The sequence below is a fragment of the Mauremys mutica genome, chromosome 1, assembly GCF_020497125.1.
Source record: "Mauremys mutica isolate MM-2020 ecotype Southern chromosome 1, ASM2049712v1, whole genome shotgun sequence".
Lineage (NCBI taxonomy): Eukaryota > Metazoa > Chordata > Testudines > Geoemydidae > Mauremys > Mauremys mutica.
Genome location: NC_059072.1, coordinates 104190374 through 104208816, shown reverse-complemented (window position 1 = coordinate 104208816; position 18443 = coordinate 104190374). Strand labels below are relative to the sequence as shown.

General features: G+C 42.0%; 1 protein-coding gene across 3 annotated transcripts; it reads left to right on the top strand.

The window, feature by feature from the left end:
• Window positions 1-2934: 2934 nt before the first annotated feature.
• Window positions 2935-17866, top strand: LOC123350443 (protein mono-ADP-ribosyltransferase PARP12-like). Of its 3 annotated transcripts, none has more exons than XM_044989074.1 (8): window positions 2935-3661; window positions 5598-5749; window positions 7069-7189; window positions 7828-7924; window positions 9222-9300; window positions 10292-10422; window positions 15193-15344; window positions 17502-17866. In XM_044989074.1, the coding sequence occupies exons 2-8, from the start codon at window positions 5666-5668 to the stop codon at window positions 17780-17782; spliced, it is 945 nt and encodes a 314-aa protein (XP_044845009.1). In that variant the 5' UTR covers window positions 2935-3661; window positions 5598-5665; the 3' UTR covers window positions 17783-17866. The 3 variants fall into 3 exon arrangements, with proteins under 3 accessions (XP_044845009.1, XP_044844990.1, XP_044844999.1); XM_044989055.1 differs by lacking the exon at window positions 2935-3661 and adding an exon at window positions 3684-3792; XM_044989064.1 differs by lacking the exon at window positions 2935-3661 and having other exon boundaries at window positions 3854-5749.
• Window positions 17867-18443: the final 577 nt, after the last annotated feature.

Below are 18443 nucleotides of genomic sequence, written 5' to 3'. Positions count from 1 at the left end.
ACTAAACAAAGACTGTGAATGGCTTGCCAATTACAGAACCAGTTTCTCCTCCCTTGGTTTTCACACCTCAGCTGCTGGAACAGGACCTCATCCTCCCTGATTGATCTAACCTCGTTATCTCTAGCTTGCTTCTTGCTTGCTTATATATACACACCTGCCCCTGGAAATTTCCACTTTTGCATCCGAAGAAGTGGGTATTCACCCACGAAAGCTCATGCTGCAAAACGTCTGTTAGTCTATAAGGTGCCACAGGATTCTTTAATGATGTTGAAGTGGCAGCACTTAAGCAGGGTCCTTTGCCACGGCAGCACTTTAAAGTCAGCTGTACGGGCCGGTACCGGCGGCCACTTTTTACCTGTACACCATACCGGCCCGTACTGGCTTACTTTCACCTCTGCTGGAGTCTGTTGTTCTGAAAAGTTGTGTTTCTCAGTGACTCTCTTTTCCAGCAATCGCTGAGCAGCCTTTCTGGCCAGGATCCTGTATGGAGTCCAAAGTGCTCATTTTCTTTGAATCTTCAGGTAAAAGGATCCCTGAATGGCTTTTTTCCTCTCTCCTTATTTCTTCCTATATTTCACTGACTGTGCTTCAAGAGGCAAGAAGCCTTGTGGGTTGGAGGGTGGAGACAGGGCAGTTTCCACACCCTGTGGAGATTGTGGTCATCTTTCTCCACTTGCTGTCCTGATGGCTTTGTTCATCTTGCATGTAGATGTGCCTTCATGGTCTGTGCCTGATGACCAGGCAGATCAGACAAGGAAATATGCATTCCTTTGCCTAGGGCAGACTGGGCTTATACATTTCTTGCCAAACACATTTTAAGCACCTACTTCTAGCCCGTAACTCCTTGGACACAAACATACATACATCATACAATGATTGTTTGGACCGGGGTGTTACCTGTTTGTATCTGATACCCTACATGACACCTTTTAGATACAGATTATGACAACAGGAAGAAAAAGAGACTAAAAGCAAGCCAACAGAACAAATTCTAAAAAATATTTTATGAATCCGGTTGTTGTAAGATAAGGTCCTGGAACATAAGTCCTTGTATCAGAGGCCTGGTATGAAACTTAAGGCCTGAACTAAAGTAATGGTCAAGACTTTGCTAACATAAAGCAAAGTTAAGCTGTGAGCAAGAGGCAGGCCCTGCTCACAGAATCTGGCATGAAGAGGGCTGATGCTGCAAAAACACACATACCTAAAGGTACTGGGCACAAGTGATGTAAACACATGCCAGGATGGTACCAGAACACTCCAGCATGAGCACATTCCAGATAGATAACAAGGAAAAGGCTGGCCCATCCTAAAGACGGGCAGGAGGGTAATATGATAGAGTTGTTTTGTTTGAACCAACATAGACTCATAGACTTTAAGGTCAGAAGGGACCATTATGATCATCTAGTCTGACCTCCTGCACAATGCAGGCCACAGAATCTCACCCATCCACTTCAATAACAAACCCCTAACCTGTGGTTTGAAGACCTCAAGCTGCAGAGAATCCTCCAGCAAGTGCCCCGTGCCCCATGGTGCAGAGGAATCATAGAATATCAGGGTTGGAAGGGACCTCAGGAGGTCATCTAGTCCAACCCTTGCTCAAAGCAGGACCAATCCCCAACTAAATCATCCCAGCCAGGGCTTTGTCAAGCCTGACCTTAAAAACCTCTATGGATGGAGATTCTACCACCTCCCTAGGTAACCCATTCCAGTGCTTCACCACCCTGCTAGTGAAAAAGTTTTTCCTAATATCCAACCTAAACCTTCCCCACTGCAACTTGAGACCATTACTCCTTGTTCTGTCATCTGGTACCACTGAGAACAGTCTAAAGCCACCTTCTTTGGAACCCCCTTTCAGGTAGTTGAAAGCAGCTATCAAATCCCCCCTCAATCTTCTCTTTTGCAGACTAAACAATCCCAGTTCCCTCAACCTCTCCTCATAAGTCATGTGCTCCAGCCCTCTAATCATTTTTGTTGCCCTTCGCTGGACTCTTTCCAATTTTTCCACATCCTTCTTGTAGCATGGGGCCCAAAATTGGACACAGTACTCCAGATGAGGCCTCACCAATGTTGAATAGAGGGGAATGATCATGTCCCTCGATCTGCTGTCAATGCCCCTACTTATACAGCCCAAAATGCTGTTAGCCTTCTTGCCAACAGGGGTACACTGTCGACGCATATCCAGCTTCTCGTCCACTGTAACCCCTAGGTCCTTTTCTGCAGAACTGCTGCCTAGCCATTAGGTCCCTAGTCTGTAACAGTGCATGGGATTCTTCCATCCTAAGTGCAGGACTCTGCAATTGTCCTTGTTGAACCTCATCAGGTTTCTTTTGGCCCAGTCCCCTAATTTGTCTTGTACAAGGTGAGAGGCTGCACTCTAATACATAGAGGGGTTGTACCTCAGTACATCGGGAGTGATGTGTAACTTGTTTGTACCTGTGTATAAAAGTGTACCCCTGAGGCGTTGTCTTTGTCTGGCCTAGGGGGCAATGGAGAGTCCCGCCACTGACTGAGCTGTGTCCATTGCCAGTGGGCACATATTCGTAGTATATCCAGAAGAGTCTGTGGGAAACTATTACTGTGCTTCGTTTGATAATAAACCTGGCTGGGTACCTTCGTACCTTATCAGAGTCTGTGGTCATTGGGGGTTCTCTCGGGGTCTGCAGTGACCAATATCTGTGCAGAGCTAGGGCAGCACACAGAGGGAATGCATGCATGCAGCTGACTGTTATCAACATTGAACAGAGCAGAGCACCACACTGGTGACGTCTGACCACACTGGTGACCTCAACTGCTGATCTGGTGAGTAAACGAGCTGTCTGCTGTAGGAATCACGATCTAACATGACAGAAAACCACAAACTAAGGAACCCCTTTATCCCCTCCCTTCAAATCCCCACAGAGTTTGATAATTCGTGGACCCGCTGGGTTGCTAGCAAAAGAGGTCCATATGAAGTTAAAAAATATAGCGGGGAAGAAACATGGAATGAAATTTGTAAGGCTAGGGAAGTAACTGTAACCTTGAAATGTAAAATATTGCAAACTATAACCATGGCCATTAAATGGTTAAGACGACATGCCACATAATTGGTGGGGCAAGTAACAGTAACAAAGAAAGTGTTAAAAGAATCAGAAGATGCTACAAAGCCCTGGTCTGCTCTCACTCTCCTTGCGGGGCAGCAAGCAGTCCACAAACAGCAAGCAGGGTCCGAGCCTCGTTTTATAGTTTGAGCACATTGTAGGAGATACAGGAATCCAACTTATGCATGGAGACTGGAATCAGCATACCTGCCAAAGCCATCTGTCCCATCTGCACTTCCTTCTAACACCAGAGTGTTACTGTGTGTGACAATAACTGCAAGGAAATGTTATTGGCTTCAGTTTTCTAAGGAGTACTACTTTAAATATAAAGGATAGCCTAGCACCTCAGAAAGGGAAATACTTGAGAAAAGGCAACAGCATGCAGAGGTGTAGTTAGATTGTGTGTAACACAATGACAGTGTTTTTCTGAAACATCTTTCCTAGGCTGCAGGTCTTAATTCTGCTGAGAAGGGGTTAAGTGGGTTCTTCTGACTCAGAGGCAGGTGACTAACTACACCACCTGTGTATAAGGGTGGTGGGAGGGGCTCCCTGCCTGTAGAGGATTATGGCAGAATAATGCTTAGGTAAGAACCCTACGAACACCCAAGTTCTGGGCTTTGTTAGTAAAGCCCATCCAGGGAGAGGGGGAGTGAGTGTGTTTAGACAGCATGTAGATTTTGTTTTAAATGTAGTTTGGGAAGAATACCTGCTTACAGTGAGTAACATAATGATGTGTCTGTTAAGAAACTGTATTTTCTTTAATTGCTTGCCTCTCACTCCTCTATCTGAAATCTACTGTCAGTAAGAAATGTACTGTAAGATTGCTTTTGATGCGCACAATATATGATAGCACAAAAACCTACTATATTTAAGGGAGAACTTGGCTTTCTGATTTAAGATGACCCCTTTATTTGGCTGCTTGTAGGCTCTGCTACAAGGTGAGGGATGTCTATCCATTGAAGTGCCCCCTCAAATAAGGTTTTTTTATAAGCTTTAAAAAAACATTTAAAACTGTCAATTTTGACATGATCTTATAGTAAATTAAAGATTTCAGAAACTTTAGTGACAGGCACAACTTTGGAAAGTGCAAATAACAGGCATGCACAAGTGCCACCCTGGAAGGCTTTGAAAAATAAACTGGTGCTAATATGAGCCTAGCAAATCTGCTGCGGTGGGATTTGAATGAGAACAAACAAGGTTCGTCTTTATAGGAATGGACCTTGCACATAGTACTATAGATTAAGGAGGAATAACAGTGCAGGGGAAAGAATCTGAATAAAGGATTTTGTCAAGGCAATCAAAAGATGAGAACTCTGATCATTCCACAGGCCTTTTAGTTCCTGGAATTACTCAGACTGGACCTTTGTGCTTCTAATCTCTGTACTCGGATAAACTTAGACCAGGGGCTTTGTTTTAATTTGTTTTTTAAATTGAGTGATTGAGTTTCTTGTTAATCAGGTACTTGGGTCTTAAAAGTTTCTCTTTTCAGATCTAGAAGCAGGTTTGGTGGAATTTCCAAAGCCTACGAAGAGATATGGAAGCCCAAATCCTCCTGGAATTGGGGATGCAGATTTGTTAGGCAGCTTTGAAAAATCTCAGCCACGGCCTCTTGTAAACTTGCATTCTAAGCAGATGGGCACTTCTTGAATGCGTGTGCAACTAGTTATAAGGAAAAGTTGTACATGGGATAGAAAAGCACTAAATTACAGAGAGGATATTGTCAAGTTTAAAAATTGAGATGGTCAAGTTTAAAAAAAACAACACAACAAAACCCCCCAAATTCTCCAAATAGTAGGATTATTAATATTTGGCTGATGGATAGCCATATTGCTCATCATTGGCCTTCTACTACTAGCCTCGAGATATGGGCCCAAACAAAATCCCTGGAGTCAAACATGCCTGAACTTTATGGAAGTCTGATTCAAATCCAGACTGCAGAGCTGGTCTTTATGGAATGGATTAACCCTAACCCTGCCTCCCTGTAGCATCCCTACCCCCGCCCCCCCTGCCAAAACGGCTTTCTCCCAAAATACATTTTGGACCTATAAATGCATAGACGACACTTCCTTTGTTCTGTGGAATCCTGTACTCTTAACTGGCTTAGTGGGCACTTTGAGAGAGAGAGAGAGAGAGGACAAATCACTGGACCTGACTCCTCAAGCCACTATTGTGGGATGTACTTTGACTTAAGCCAGTTTTTCCTTAGGAGGACTCCTGAGGATAAGTATACTCATTACATTGCATGGATATACTGACCGGTATACTCATGCAGGGCACCCCAGAAAAGGTCTGCAACCTGATTCCCGCAGAGATCCATCACAGTCTAAATAGAGCCTTTTTTTTTTTTCAAGCACCATGCAGATTCTGCCATTGTTGTTGAAAGAGCTCTTGCCAAGCATACAATGAGCCTTGCTCTTACCTCAGAAATGGCAGGTGTTCTAATGCTTAAAGAAGATAAGATACCATCTGAACTGTTCTGTTAAGGCTTGTGTTAAGTTGGGATTTCTCTCTCAATATTAGAGTTCAGGAAGTTATCTGAAGCCAATCTGCACTTTACTCCACTTTGACATCTCTCTGCACCATCTGTCATGCATTTGCAATCTATTGTCAGAATGGAATACATCTGGTACTGGTTGGATGGATCTGGGCAGTGGATTGAATATGGGAAACAGGTGAGCTTGTGTTCGACTGACACCCAACACTCTAAGCCAGCCAGCTCCGAGCCATTCTAGATGTCACACAGATGTTCTCTCAGTGCTTTCTGTGTGCACAGGTGTATTACTGTATTATCAGGTGTGCCTCTGTTTTAGTTGTTCCTCAATATTTCGTTAATACTCCATAGAAGCTTCTGAGGAATAGCTCTAAAAATTGGTGTATTTTGTCTAGGGCTGGTCATATAATTTTGGTCAAAAACTGTTTTTCAGCTAAACAAATTGTACCATGAAAGGTATTGGGTTTCCAAGGAAAAATGTTGATATTTCACAGACAGCCGAAAGCACAAAAACCAAAATACTGCTCTTCGATTCAAAATGGCACCTTGGGAGTTATCATTTGAGTGTTCCCATTCTCACTGTGGGCTGGGCTTTCTGGATGTACTACATCTCCTATGATGCGCTCCTTCCTGCCCACCAAAAGAGGAGAGAATAGGGCATCACCAATGATGTAGTCTGACCAGACAGCCTAATCCATAGAACAAAATGGGAGTATAAGGCACCCAAACTACAACTCCCAGGAGGCACAGCAAATATTTTGGGTTTTGATATCTTGCTGAAAAGTCGAAAACTTCTGCAAAAAATTAAGGAAATTAAGGAAAACAAACAAACCATTTTTGTGAAAGGTTTCTTCCCTCTGGAAACTTATCTTTTGATCTGCTCTAGTATTTTCTGTTACACAGCCCTGTTTCCAGTTACTGCATTCAGAAAAGATCCTGCCTTCTCGTATCCTTTTACCTTTGCTTTGCACTGTAGCTCTATGGAAATCCTAGTAGCCCAACTGCCCTTTTTTCTGTAGAGTGCTTTCAATCTCCTCTGAACGTGGTGGATCTATAGCTGTGCTATATCCACTAATCTGTCACAGTGGACTTATAGTTGATTCTATTGGAACTCTGTGCAGGACCAAAGAAAGGGAGAGTTTAATGCCGTTTCTCAGGAATAACGTTGGCATTTGTAAGCACCATTTCAATCAAAATCTGTAACAGATCTTCAGCTGATGTGTCTTTGAGTGAGTCCTAGTTGGTTCCTCTTGAGTAAATCCTTTCTATCTCTTGTGCACTAACTCAACCAGACTAATAGTCATTGGAAGAAGAGTATTTAGCTCTGCTCAGTGGTAGGAGGAAGCATGCCAAACTGACCTAATTTAACACTATCATTGACTTAATAGAATAAATGAATAGATTATAGGCTAACCACTGCTCTGTTGCATGCATACAATGCCATTGAAGCCAAAGGTCCATTTGTAATGAGTGTAATTTTCGCATGCTCTCATTCTATAGCATGCAAATGATTGTGCTGCCACGGTAACTTCTGAGGATCTGGAGGCGGCATTTCTAGCGGACCAAAAAGGCACTGTATTGTTTCAAGTTGGTTCTTGGCAGTATGAGATAAACTTTCAAGGTAAGGTACCTGCTTGTTTAAAGTTTAACACATTACAACATGGGATTGACTTAAACATAGCTTCCTTCGTACAAAGTCCTTCCAGATGCTCTCTGCTGATAAATAGACTAGTGAGTGAACTCTCTATGAACTCTGGGACAGCCACTCTCATGCAAGAACAAAGGGGAAAGTAAAAGAGGAGAACTGAACCTTAAAACATGGTGAAGATGCAAAGACCTATGGATATTCTTGCAGACTGATTATGGTGAGGGAAGGCATAAAGGAACAATCCCGTACTGCCAGGAAGAATGACCTAATGCGTCTTCCTCTTTTAGTCCGTATAATTCCATAAACAGAAACCTAGATGGTAAGAGGAACTGCAGGAAAACTGATGATGGTGATATAGCACTACATCTAGTCAGATTTCCCCCATAAAGTCCTAATGACAGTGAGATTGAAGAACTGGAAATGGGTCAGAATAACAAAAAGGGCTTCAAGTAGGAGTAGAACAGGTGAAAGAGTGACCCCAACCTGTGATGCACTGAAGGCCAGGGTAGGAGCAATACATAGCCGTACTATATCTTTATTTAAACAAACAGAGTTACCGGATAGTGAAGGTTCTTTAACTCCTGCCATGTTAATTTTTTTTTTCTTTCAAGATATGGTCCAGATAAACTTGCACTATCAAACTCGGAGAAAAGTCTGTAGGTGGCCAAAGTTTGTGTTCTTCGGCGGGGGAGACAAGAGTGAGAGAAGGTACTGGCGAGTGTGTTCACTACTTACTTTTTCATTTTATTGCCAAACAGGGCCCTTCACAGAGTGTCAGTTCATAGGGAAGCCTCTGGCATACGCTAGTTTGGGTTAATGCTAGGCTGTGTTGTGGATGTGATGGTGAGCGTAGGCTCCCCAACACCTCCAGGATGTAGGCTTTGATGACACTCTGTGGCGACTGATGGCTTGCAGATAGCTAGAGCAGTTGTGTACTCTTTGCTACTATTGGTAACCCTATCTCTCTGTTGCTTGAGCAGGCATCTATTTGTTCTTTAATGTATGGGACCACAGGAATACAATTATTTCCTTCAGACAAAAAATAGGAGCTGGGGAATGCCACTCCGGAGGGCTAGGATGGAGCTGGAGAATGCTGTCCCTGGAGGCCCAGGGATGCTGTGATGGGCAGACAGGGAATCATACACCCGGATTTAAGGAACTTCAGTTAATTTGAGGAAGTTCCAGCATATGGCTCAATAAAATTAGCGATAGGGAATTTAAAGCATGATTGGTTCAACAAAATTTCGGACCCCAGCAGGGAGAACAAGTGTTACAGTGCCTCTCTTCTCTTTACACAAAACAACTAGCTTCTGGAACTCATTGCCACAGGATATCTTTGCAGCCACGAGTTCAGCAGGATTTTAAAAAAGGATTTATATGGATAAGAATAGCCACAGTCATATTATCTAACATAAAATAATTGTATTTTGGAAGGACTATTCAACACCCTGAATCAGGAGAGTTTCACAAGTATCTGATGGAGGTTAGAATAAACTTTCCTTATGGACTCGTTATGCTATAACTGTCCACTTCAGTTTCTTGTGCCTCCTTCTGAAGGGTCTGGTACAGGATAGTGGGCTAGACAGACCACTAATCCAATCTGGCACGCTACTTTGTGTGTGCATAGCCCAGGCGAAGAGAAAGGGGTAACATCCTAATTTCCCAGGGGTTCAAGCAGCTATTGGAACTTGCTCTGGAAGCATTATGTGAAGTGTCCTTAAGATTAAATTTCAACAGCTTTCTTACCCATTCTACCTCCTCTTAATTGTGCTGCCTGACTCTTACAGTACCCTTTATTCTCTCCGGCAACAAGTTACCTCTTGTTCCTATTATAGCTGGTCACTGTAATATGCATGAATTAGCAACTAGTATTACCAAGATAAAATAGTTAATGTGGCTTGTGTCTTCAAGACAGCGTTTAGAGCTGATTGAAGCTCCAGGGCAGGATAATCCATGTGGAAGTGCCATATGCTCACTGCTGTTCATTTCTTTTGTTTGCAAACAGCCAATTGGAAACTACTTATCCATTTCATCTGTTTCCTCCAAACTGGGACCAATCGGCACTGCCTGAAATAGGGTACAAGGTACTCTTTGACCGGTTAGCTCTACTCAGGAAGAGATCTTCCCTATACTAGTTCTTGTGGAAGGTAGACTACTTAAAATTCAACCCTCAAACTCAAGAGATGAGGTTCATGTGGTGTTTCCAGTGACATGTGCAAGCTGGAAATATACAGTTGGCATGTTTGACATAGACATGTCACTGGGAAGCGAATTAAGACCACCAACTCATTCCACAGGAGCGCATGACTGAACAGCCATCAGATCATAATGACTTTTTGGTCACTACTGACTTGATCTGGACTCCAACTAATGACTTAGAGCATGACGCTCCATAGCTCAATGCAGATTTTTTTTTTAATACCCAGCAGTACTTTCCTTTAAAAAATGAACACACTGAAGAATTCATAGTGAGAAGAATTCTGAAGATTATCAAGTCATGTAAAAAAATATTGTGGAGACACTTACATTGCTTTCCTCATTAAAATGTCTGCCACTATGGTTACAACGCTATTTTAAAATACTAACTTTACTGTAGCAAACTTACTTTTCAAGTGTGAAAAGACCTCTAATAAGTAAGGGTGGGCCCTGGGAAAGTTTGGAGTATAGTACAGCTTGCTTGCTTTTTTGAAATTTGACCATTTTAAAATACACACTTGCACACGTGGGTGAAATGTACTCAAAAATGACTAGAACTAAATGAAAAACTTGACTCAAAATGAATTTTCTTCGACTCAAACATTTTGATTCAAAACTTGAGGGAAAAAAATGGTCTCAATTTGATGAAATAAAAAAAAATTGATTTCTTTGGTTCAAATCAAACTCCCCCCCCCCCCAGTTCGGGGGCCAAACTGGAAAAAAATGAACTATTCACTCAGCTTGAATTGTGAGTGTAGTTGCAGGGTAGTTCCATCTCTAATGCAGTGTGGTTGGGTGCTTCCTTTTGTGAAAGGCCTGGGGAGAGCTCATTGAAAACACGTTTAACATCTTGATTTCTATTATGCTTATTGTTTTTAGTTGGTGGAGCTGAGTGATACTACTAGTGAATACAAGGAAGTCAAGGACCTATTTGAGAAGACAATGAAAAATTATAGAATCTGCAGATTGCAGAGGATTCAGAACCCATCACTTTGGCAAGTTTTCCAGTGGTTTGTATCCATTTTATTTAATTAAAAAACCTCAGTCTTCTAGACTGAGCTCAATAAGTTTATGGGGGGGCTGGTATGAAGGGACTGCCAATGATGGCATGTGGCCCATTGGTGACTGCCAGTAGCAAAAATCCCCAACTGCTGGAGAGAGGACACTAGATGGGGAGGGCTCTGAGTTACTACAGATAATTCTCTCCCAGGTATCTGCCTGGTGGTTCTTGCCCACATGCTCAGGGTCCAAGTGATTTGCCATATTTTGGGTTGGGAAGGAAGTTTCTCCCAGGTCAGATTGGCAGAGACCTTGGGGGGTTTTAACCTTTCTCTGCAGCATGGGACATGGGTCACTTGCAGGTTTTAAACTAGTGTAAATGGTGAATTCTTTGTAACTGGAAGTCTTTAAACCAGGATTTGACGACTTCAGTAACTCAGCCAGAGGTTAGGGGTCTATTTCAGGAGTGGGTAAGATTTTGTGGCCTGCGATGTGCAGATGGTCAAACTAGATAATCATGGTGGTCCCTTTTGACCTTAAAGTCTATGAATCTAACTAGGTGCAGCAGAGTAATCCTGATAATTCTAGAGTTTGTTCTCTTCCTCATTTTGTCCTGATGAGTCTCACTAACTCTAACCAAGAAGAAACTATCCTCCCTAAATACCATAACTGAAGTAGCTCAAGACTGTTTTTTCCAGGGGTGCTGGAACAATTTGTATAGCGGCGGTGCTGAGAGCCATTGAACCAAACTGTAAACCCTGGATATGATGGAAACCATGTCAAGCCATGGGGGTGAAGTAGCACCTCTAGTTCCAGCATGTATGCTGATTTCTCTTGAATGTGCAGTTCTGGGTCCCTTTTATTAAGGCTATGGGTTGGTGAGGTTTTCTACTGAAACTTTGCAAACCATTCCTAGCTCGATTTAAAATGTGTCTGTAGATCTTCTTGTAAGAATACAGTTTACGTGGCTTTGCAGGATATAAAAAGGATCATGCTCCTATGAGCCTGTTACTTTATGGTTGAATCTTGTGGCTAGATAGGTTTGCACTGACCCAGTGGAACTAGAAGTGGGGTTAATAGAAAACACTATGACTCCCTCCATGTGCCTTTCCCAAAGAAACCTAATTTGATCTTGAAATTTCCTTGTGGTCAGTGCCGAGAGAGAGAGAGATCTCACACAAAATCTACCAGCAGCAAAACCTAATGACAGCAGAGTTGGATAATGTGAAAATCTTTGTAGAAAGCACTAATCTGAAATTGCAGAGCTTTCAAGGAAGATTTGATGCAGTCGAGGTTTGCACTAGTGCTTCAGAGGCTCTTGATCTGCTTATTAACCTACACATGAACATTAAAGCAGATGTGACAGTTATATTAGGAAAAAAATGAAGATTTGGAGAACAGAAGCTGGTAACCTGCAGCTCTTGGGGAAGGGCGATTGAGGGTGTAGAAAGCACAACTGCAAAAGCATGTGTGCAACAGTGTTCCTCTATGGGAGCAAGGCCACACTTTGCCCTTTAGTCTATTGTCCCTATCCCTGTAAGAAGTGAGTGTGTTTGTGTGATGGAGTGGCTGTAGCTTGCTTGCTTCCCCTATAACCTTGATTTTTTTTTCTCTTTAATTCTCTCATCTCCCGCACCAGAATGAACCCATCTTCCTGAAATATTGCATGTTATACTATCATTCCAGGGACAAGTTTCTTGGCTCATTGGACCTGAGAACTTAGTTAAGATGGCATTGTACCCGTTCATCAGTACTTGTTAGAATTCCAGAAGCGACCACCTCAGGTGGAAAAAGCTAGACGAAAGCAGGAAAGTTAGGATTTCAAATAGCTGGATGGAGAATGAGAAGAACTACAAAAAGAGAGGCTATTGTGTTTCTAGCTAGCAAGTCATGTGGAAAAAATCCCAGCAATCCTTGATGTGCCATATGAAAAGTTTGAAGATAACTAAAGTGAGACCGTTATACTTTCCTCACTCATTTGATTGCCACTCAAAGAAGATATAGGGCAGGTCTCGACTACTGCTTAAGTCGATCCCTGAGCAATGTATATTAGGTGTGGACCTCCCTCCTCCACCAAGCAACAGAAGTTTCATGCTGTCCACCCTGGCGCTATGTCAGCGGGAGACACTCTCCTGCCAACATAGCTTATGCTTTTCCCATCGGCATAGCGCTTCTCCACCAGACACTCTTCAGCAGCAGAGTTGCATCGGTGCAGCTGCACCAACATAGTGCTGCAGTGTAGACTTACCCATAGAGTGGGGTATTAGAACTTCTTCGGGACTGGAACTGTCTTCCTGCATGTGTATGCATGTTGACTAGTGCATTTTCGGAGCTACCATAGTGTAACTAACAAAAAGGAAGGATCTTTACTAGTGTGAAGCTGTGCATGTGTGATACAACTGTTCCTTTAATATGCGCCACACCAAGCTAAAGGGACTTTTTAGCCAGGAGGGACCACTGTGATCCTCTAGTCTGACATTCTGTAGAACTTCAGGTGATAGGACCCCCCCAAAATAATTCCCATTTGAACTAGAGCATATCTTGTTTTTAAAAAAAAATCCAATCTTGATCTAAATATGACCAGCGATGGAAAATCCACCACAACACTTGCTAAAGTGTTCCAAAGGCTAAACACTTTTCTCGTTAAATTTACACCCCGTCTCCAGTCTGAATTTGTCTAGCTTTGACTTCCAGCCGTTGGATCCTGTAATACCTTTCTCCACTAGATTGAAGAGCTGATTATCAATTTTCCTCCCTCCCCCATGTTGGTACTCATAGATTGTAGTAAAGTCAAGTCACCCATTAAGCTTCTCGTGGGAAATTAAGTAGACTGAGCTCCTTGAACCTATCATTATAAGGGCATGTTTTCTAATCTTTTAATCATTCTTGTGGCTCTTCTCTGAACCCCCTCCAATTAATCCACATCCTTTTTGAATTCTGGACACCAGAAGTGGATACAGTCTTCCAGCAGTGGTCACTCCAACGCCAGATAGAGGCAACATAACTTCTCTACTCTATTGGCGATTCCCTGGTTTATTCAGCCAAAGATTGCATTAACTTTTTTGGCCATGTCATTGAGCTTTGAACTCCTGTTTAGCTGATTGTCCATCATGACTCCCAAATCTTTTTCATAGTCACTGCTTCCCAGGATGGAGTCCCCATTCTGTAAGTATGGCCTACATTCTTTGTTCCTAGATGTATTCATTTACATTTAGCTGAATTAAAATGCACATTGTTTGCTTGCGCCCAGCTCACCCTGTTATCCAGATTGCTCTGTATCAGTGCTCTGTATCAGTCATCTTCATCATTTAGCACTCCCCCAAACTTAATTTGCAAACTTTATCAGAAATAATGTTGTTTTCTTCCAGATCACTGATAAAAATGTTAACTAGCAAAGGGCTGTGATCAGTTTCCTTGAGAGATCCCACTAGAAATACACCTACTTGATGATTCCCTGTTTTACAATTACATTTTGAGACCTCCCAGTTAGTCAGCTTTTAATCCATGTAGTATCTCCCATGTTAGTTTTGTATCATTCTAGTTTTTTAATCAAAATGTTGTGCAATATGCCTTACAAAAATTTATTACACAATGCTTTACTTTTTAATCAGCAAACTTTTGTAATTTCATTCAAAAAAAAATCTATCTAGTTTGACAGGATTTATTTTCCATAAACCTGTGTTGGTTTGCATTAGTTATATTATCCTCCTCTAATTCTTTATTAATTGAATCCTGTATCCCTGAAGCTGAACTGAATGGATACCAGGAGGATTGGCATTAGTAGCAGAGCTGAGAAAGGTTGATCTATGGGTGCCGTGCTATATGCCATAGCTGAACAGAAGCTGTATTCAGCTGAGAGGGTTCCCTGTTACCGTTCCTCTAATGTGTGTGAGATGAAGTCTTGGGTTCAGAAAGAGAGTTCTGACCTGAATTTGCTATTCTGGTTTCAAATGGCACTGTAACTAGTTCAGTCAGGGTACCAGTGGTGGCATTCCTTCCCTCCTCCGTTAGGAAACTTAAAAAGCTAGAAATCTGGTATTAAGAAGTTGCTCTGACTCCTGTTGTGCCATGGGTTGTTTCATTTGTCAGGAAGTCCTGCAGGCCTTTTTACTTTATTGCTGTACTTCTTAGTTCAAAATAGGAGATCGATTTAGAGGACTGGAATGCCTCAAGTGGGCTTAAACCCTTCCTCAAAATACCTGACATGGGGGATCTTAATTGCACTGTAATGGTATGCTTATGTGTGAGCGCATGCATGTACTCACACACGCTGGTTTTAAAGAAACTCTCCCTTCTTAGCTTATTGCTACATATCTTTAGTATAAGGAAGCTAGGGCAAAGGATGAGGAGACTTACAACAAGAGCTCTTACCAGCACTTCTGTGTCGTGGTCTCTCCTATATCCTCTTGAGGTTCGTTCTTCTGTGGTGGCGTTTCTTCCTTGTACTCAATGTGTTCTCATACTTCTGTTCTTGCTTTAGAAGTTTCTAGACTGAAGTGGAACTGGCAGCCTCCTTGCCTTATATTGTCTTGACTGGTGGCCTCCTTGCTTTCTGGTAGGTAGAGCCATAACACGTAGCATAAGGGATCTATTGGATAACGTGGGAAGAGGAAAACCAAGGTAAACCCACTTACCCTTCAGTGTTTCTTTTGTTCCACTTTCTAAGTTTAAGGTTTAACTGGAATATGGTTGAAGCAGAGAGGAAGATTGAAAACCTCGTTTTGCCCTAGCATAAATGTTTTGGGGTTTTTTGCTTTCCGCTGACACATTTCTATCACTAGGCAAAAGGAGCAGATGTGGAAGACAAACAGAGGAAGAGATGTGGATGAGAGGCTCTTATTCCATGGAACAAGTACATCCCATCTGCATGCCATCTGCGGGCAGAACTTTGACTGGAGAATCTGTGGGACCCATGGAACATGCTATGGAAAAGGTATAGAGGTAGTGTGTGTACATATACCATGAACTCTCTCTCTCTATTCCTGGAATGTAATGAAACGGACTCAAATTAATATTGCAGAAGTCAACTTCCTACAGACTGGGCCTGATTCTCTGTTGCCTTGCATCTTTAGCGGCCACTTACACCAATGCAGAGTGAGCGCAAAGGCTACTGAACTGGCATTTTACATCTACTTTTTACAGGTGTAAATTATTACTCTGAGTGCAGAGCAACATGGTTTCAAATTTAAAAGATCTGTTCTATCCTTCTGAACTCAATTGTGCTATTTTGCTCAGTTTGAAAACTCTCACTGATTTTAACGGGATTGTGTTCTAATATTAATGGAAGATAGTCAGGCATATCAAAGGGCATGTAGAATGTGTGCTTGCTTTCTAGCAACACTTTTGGTCTGTTTGACTAGTTTTTTGTGTTGGTATTTAGAAATATTGAAAGGATCCTCTTTTTCAGGTAGGGGTTCAGTGAATAGTTAACCACAGAAGGGCTTGTCTGGTTCTGTATAATTTCAGAGCAACCTTATCTGTTGGAAACTTCTGATTTGAATCCATCATTTAAGTTTAACATTATTACTAGGTTTTTATTGTGCATCACTTAAAAACTCTAGCTTTGTCTTCATGGTTCATGATGTCTCAAGATTCCATTGTTGGAACATTAACTGCAGAATTTGTAGCCGACTACTATCTGCTAGCTTGTAAAAAAAAAAATGGATTGAGAACTCTCTTGCAGAAGCTCTTTTTCTTAAATCCAAAGAAATAGAAGTTTGACAAACACTCTTGAGGCAACCATGTGCTTTAGAGCAGTGTTTCTCAATGAATGGTCTGTGGACCGGCGCCAATCCCTGAGATCTCCCTGATACAGTTTAGGAAGGCAGCAAGCCAGTCCTTGGTATCAAAACAGTTGAGAAACATTGCTTTAGAGGCTGTTGAAAAGGCTGCCTCCTTCTCCTATTGTAGTCAATAGGAACTTGGATATTGACTGGGGCTGGTCAAAAATTTTTGCTTTTTCTCTATGGAAAATTGGGGTTTTGACAAAATGAGAACTTTTTGCAGAAAGCGACTTCTTTTCTCTGAGGCTATGTCTATGCTAATAGAGCCTATGTTGACTCTGCCAATGTAGCTGTGCACCTTTAGTGTAGACACACCATCCACGGACAGTTTTTCTGCTGGAACACCACCTCCCTGTGCAAGGTTAGCGATGCCAACAGAAACACTCTTCTGTCAGCACAGTTGCATCTACACTGATGATTTTGTCAGCATAGCTATGTTACGAGATGGGGGTTGGTTGTTTTGTTTTTTTTTCACACCTCTGACCAACACAGATGTGCCAGCACACATTTTTAAGTATGGGCCGTGCCAAAGTTTTGCTTTTTGTTTGTTTGTTTTTAATCTGAAAAGCAAAAGGTTTTCCCAGAGGGGAGAGAACTACTTCCTGACCAGCTAAGGTCTGGTCTACACAGATTTAGTGGCATAACTATGTCAGTCAGGGGTGTGACTTCATTTCCAAAATACCAGCCCAGCCCTTAGTGTGGACACAGTTATATAAGATAGTATTATACCTATTTACATGCATCCATACTAGGAGTTCTACTGGTATTTGAGGGGGAAAAAGTCACATCCCTGATTGACACAGTTTACTAGTATCTTATACTGGTACAGTTTGTTCCTCTTCTAGTACAGAAATAAGCTATATTGGAATAAGGTACTGTTGTACCTCTAAGTGCAACCATGCTAGGGGCTGGGGCTGGTTTAACTATACTAGTATAGTTAAAGTGGTTCAACTTCAATGTGTAGACAAGCCCCAGTGCTGACTTGACTAGGCGCAGGATGCAGTTCTTGAAGTAAAACACGCATTAAAAAGCCAAAATAGTTGCACTAGTTAGTTAACTAACTTACTGACTATGGGTGATCGAGGGTGTCTTAAAAAGCATGATTAGATATTGACCTTATTCATAATAAACATAATGTATGAGTATGATTTAGGAGATATCTATAGTTACCTGGAGGTACATACAGTGTTAAGGGCACTTGTTGAAATGCTATAAGCTAGAGCATCAACTGTTATGGCAGTAATAGATACAAGCATAAAATAAAGTCTACAGAAATAATTCTTATCTTGGCTTTTTCTTGTTCTTAGGAAGCTACTTTGCCAGAGATGCTTGTTATTCCCATCAATATTGTCAGACTGGCTCCAGTTCCAAGACCATGATCGTAGCTCGAGTGCTAGTTGGAGACTTTGTTCAAGGAAGCAATGACTACCTTCGCCCTCCACCCAGACCTAACAATTCGAACAACTTTTATGACAGCTGTGTGGACAGCCCAGTGAATCCCTCCATTTTTGTCATCTTTGAGAAGCACCAGATTTACCCAGAATATATAATAGAATATGCAGAAGGGTACAGCTGTGTGATCTTGTAATGGACAGCAATATCACTTTCCTACACTGAGACAGTCAAATGATTTTACATATTTCCTATTTTAAAATATATTTATTGGAACTACTGTCTCTGTGTGTTATGAAACAGTTTTTGAAATGCAACAAAACAGAAGTAGCTAGTCCCATTATGGATTATTGGCACTTTGGTATATTAACTGTCTATATATTAAAAATACAGAACTCTAAGGGTTACTCCTGCACTAAAGGGACAGGAGCTGGGGTCTGGAGAAGAAGGGAGCCTGTTTCCCATAATGCATAGGAGTGCTGGAAGAGGTGCAGAGGCCTCAGTTTAGTCAGGCCCCATTTTCACATCCTGCACTTTGGAGAAGTATTGCTGTTCCCTGCCCCCTCGAGACTAGCACCTATTAGCACCCAACTCCAGCTGGCATCTACTGGCGTACATGTAGCACTGCATGCCACAGTCCAGTATCTCTGCTTTCAGATGAAATCCTTCATCAGCTATTTCCCACAACGGGTTGTCTCTGCTCTCCTTACTCCAGGGGCTAGGCCTGGATTTACCCATAAGAAAAAACACAAAGTATAGAACTTGCAGCATCCCCTGAGCAAATGTTTAAGGCACATTCTGTACTCTGGAACAAGGATCATAATACCGGAGTGGCTTTATATTACACTATGATAGCC